Source organism: Nestor notabilis, unplaced genomic scaffold (assembly GCF_000696875.1).
Source record: "Nestor notabilis isolate BGI_N333 unplaced genomic scaffold, ASM69687v1 scaffold19628, whole genome shotgun sequence".
NCBI lineage: Eukaryota > Metazoa > Chordata > Aves > Psittaciformes > Psittacidae > Nestor > Nestor notabilis.
In genome coordinates this window covers 3,418-6,033 of record NW_009938966.1, presented here as the reverse complement: position 1 = coordinate 6,033, position 2,616 = coordinate 3,418, and the positions used below count along the sequence as shown (strand labels likewise).

Below are 2,616 nucleotides of genomic sequence, written 5' to 3'. Positions count from 1 at the left end.
TGGCCAGTATTTGGGGTGCTGGGGGTGGACATCAGCTCTACAGCAATGTCTGAGGGGTGCTGGGAACCACGAGGCTGTTGTGTGGGATTGACATTTGCCTGTGACTGCTTCCTGTGCAGAGGGGTGCAGTCTGGGACAGCTCTTCTGGTGGGATTTTGCATCTCTAAGGTAAACTCTCACTGTGGGATATTCCATCAGACTGTTACTTGATTAACCTGAACTCAGGATGTCTGAGTGCTTGGGGAAAATATTTTCTTGCAGATTCCTTGCAGCATTCAAAACACACCACAAGCGATTTCTTTTTATATGTAGGTCCCCTCTGCAGGGGGCCCTGTGTCACCTTGTTTCTCACACTTTATCTCCTTCCCCTTTCAGGCAGCAACTGAGCCAGATGCTGACAGACGAGCATATGCAGGTGAGGAGCAGGGGCTGTGCCCCAGCATGCATGGGGTGCCCCACTGCCTGTGGTCCCCTGACGTGGATGTGCAATGTGGCCTGGTGAAGAAATGTGGCTTCAGTTCCCATCATTGGAACGAGTGGCCACAAGAGTCACTGACCTCCCTAGCAAGGTGCTGGGGCATTGGAATGTCCACATGGGGCCTGAGGGAACTCCTGTGTGGAGCAAGTGGGGAAAGTGAGGGGTGGGAAGGAGCCCCATGGCTTGGATGCTAGTGCAGTGCTTGTTGCCATCACTGACATGGCCACAGCACGAGGTGGCGTTGGTGCCTCTGCTCTGAACCCTGCCCTGCTCCCTGCAGTGTGGGTGTCTGAGATCATGCTCCAGCAGACACAGGTGGCTACAGTGATCGACTACTACAACCGCTGGATGCAGGTGACTGCTCCCTTCAAAGTCCTGTGCCCATGGGTTGCCCCTTTGTCCACTTGTTCACTGCCTGTGGCAGATCCCTGGCTGCAGAGCATGGCTCTGCTCATCCCCGACTTGTCCCCTTTCCTCTGTACTGCAGAAGTGGCCAACGCTGCAGGCTCTGGCACAGGCATCCCTAGAGGTGAGCTTTGCTAGGACCAGGTGTTCTCCCTGCCCTCATGGGTCTTCCTAACACCACACCATGTCTCTTGGAGCAGGAGGTGAACGAGCTGTGGGCTGGACTTGGCTATTACTCAAGAGGGAAGCGTTTGCAGGAGGCAGCGAGGAAGGTGCCCTGGTGCTGGGGTGTGGGGGACATTTCCAGAGCCCTCTGTGGCCTGTGGGTTGGTGCTGGCTCCCGTCTGCCCTGCCTCCCGGGGCTGTGTGCTGCTGGCACAAGCCTGCAGAGGCTGTGATCCTGCCTTCACTGCAGGTAAAGCGGGTTGCACACACACACACCCAGGCTGCTCCCCTGACCTCGTCCCCTCTCTGCCAGGTGGTGTCTGAGCTGGCTGGTCAGATGCCCAGGACGGCTGAGGACCTGCTTGGTGCTGGCTCCCGTCTGCCCTGCCTCCCGGGGCTGTGTGCTGCTGGCACAAGCCTGCAGAGGCTGTGATCCTGCCTTCACTGCAGGTAAAGCGGGTTGCACACACACACACCCAGGCTGCTCCCCTGACCTCGTCCCCTCTCTGCCAGGTGGTGTCTGAGCTGGCTGGTCAGATGCCCAGGACGGCTGAGGACCTGCAGAAGCTGCTGCCAGGAGGGGGGCGGTACACGGCAGGGTCAGGAGCCATCGCATCCATCTCATATGGGCAGGTGAGAGCGGGACATCAGTGGATGTGTGTCCCCTCTCTGCCACCCAGCCCCGCTCCTGGCAGGGTCCTGCTGCTGGGTCTCACAAGCCAGGGGCTCCCCAGGGCTTTGTGTGTTCCCTCTGTCCCAGGAGCACCCCAGCTCCCTGCCTTGCCGGCAGCATGGACATCTCCTGGCATGGTAACCCCTGCTCCTTGTCCCAGGCTACTGGTGTTGTGGATGGGAACGTGATCCGCGTCCTGTGCCGGCTGCGGTGCATTGGTGCTGACTCCAGCAGCCCGGCTGTCATTGACCGGCTCTGGTAAGGGAAATGCTCCGTCCCTGCTCCAGGCTGTGGTGATCGTGGCTGTGATTGTTGGTGGGCAAGGGCAGGATCGCTTGGGAACCATGGGGAGCCGAGCTTACAAAGGGAGAGATCCATGGGGTGCGGGAGCTCTTGAGAAGTGGATGCTGCTGGGAATGATGGAGAAAGGAGCTGTGTTGCTTGTGCCTACCTAAGATCATCCCCCCTCGCAGTCACATGTCCTGGGACCCGCTCCCTGCAGAGCCCCATGCTGCTCACTGCTGTTTCTCCCAGGGACATGGCCAATGCCCTGGTAGACAGGAGCCGCCCGGGGGATTTTAACCAAGCCCTGATGGAGCTGGGAGCAACTGTGTGTGTGCCCAAGGCCCCACTGTGCGGGGAATGCCCCGTGAAGCAGCACTGCCAAGCACAGCTCAGGGTAAGTATGACCCCAAAATCTGGCCCTGAGGGGTTGCCATGCATGGGGACAGGGTGGGCTGGTGGATGAGCCGGTCCTTACCCCTGTCCCTTCCTTCCAGGTGGAGAAGGAGCTGGCCTTTGCATCTCAGAAGCTGTTTGGAAAAGCCACCCCAGTGCCTGATGTTGAGGACTGTGGTAAGTGCGTGGCTTGTAGCTCCTGGTCTGAGCCCTATGG

General features: G+C 59.2%; 1 protein-coding gene across 1 annotated transcript in view; it reads left to right on the top strand.

Annotated features, from left to right (window-relative positions):
* Nucleotides 1–375: 375 nt before the first annotated feature.
* The window catches only part of MUTYH (mutY homolog), a gene marked incomplete at its 5' end in the record, with an annotated part of 3,677 nt that continues 1,436 nt past the window's right edge, over nucleotides 376–2,616 (top strand). Inside the window, 8 exons of the mRNA XM_010019623.1 lie at nucleotides 376–415; nucleotides 759–832; nucleotides 966–1,007; nucleotides 1,084–1,155; nucleotides 1,562–1,681; nucleotides 1,882–1,979; nucleotides 2,256–2,400; nucleotides 2,501–2,580. Coding sequence (XP_010017925.1) covers nucleotides 376–415; nucleotides 759–832; nucleotides 966–1,007; nucleotides 1,084–1,155; nucleotides 1,562–1,681; nucleotides 1,882–1,979; nucleotides 2,256–2,400; nucleotides 2,501–2,580 — 671 coding nt within the window. The remainder of the gene's footprint in view (nucleotides 416–758; nucleotides 833–965; nucleotides 1,008–1,083; nucleotides 1,156–1,561; nucleotides 1,682–1,881; nucleotides 1,980–2,255; nucleotides 2,401–2,500; nucleotides 2,581–2,616) is intronic.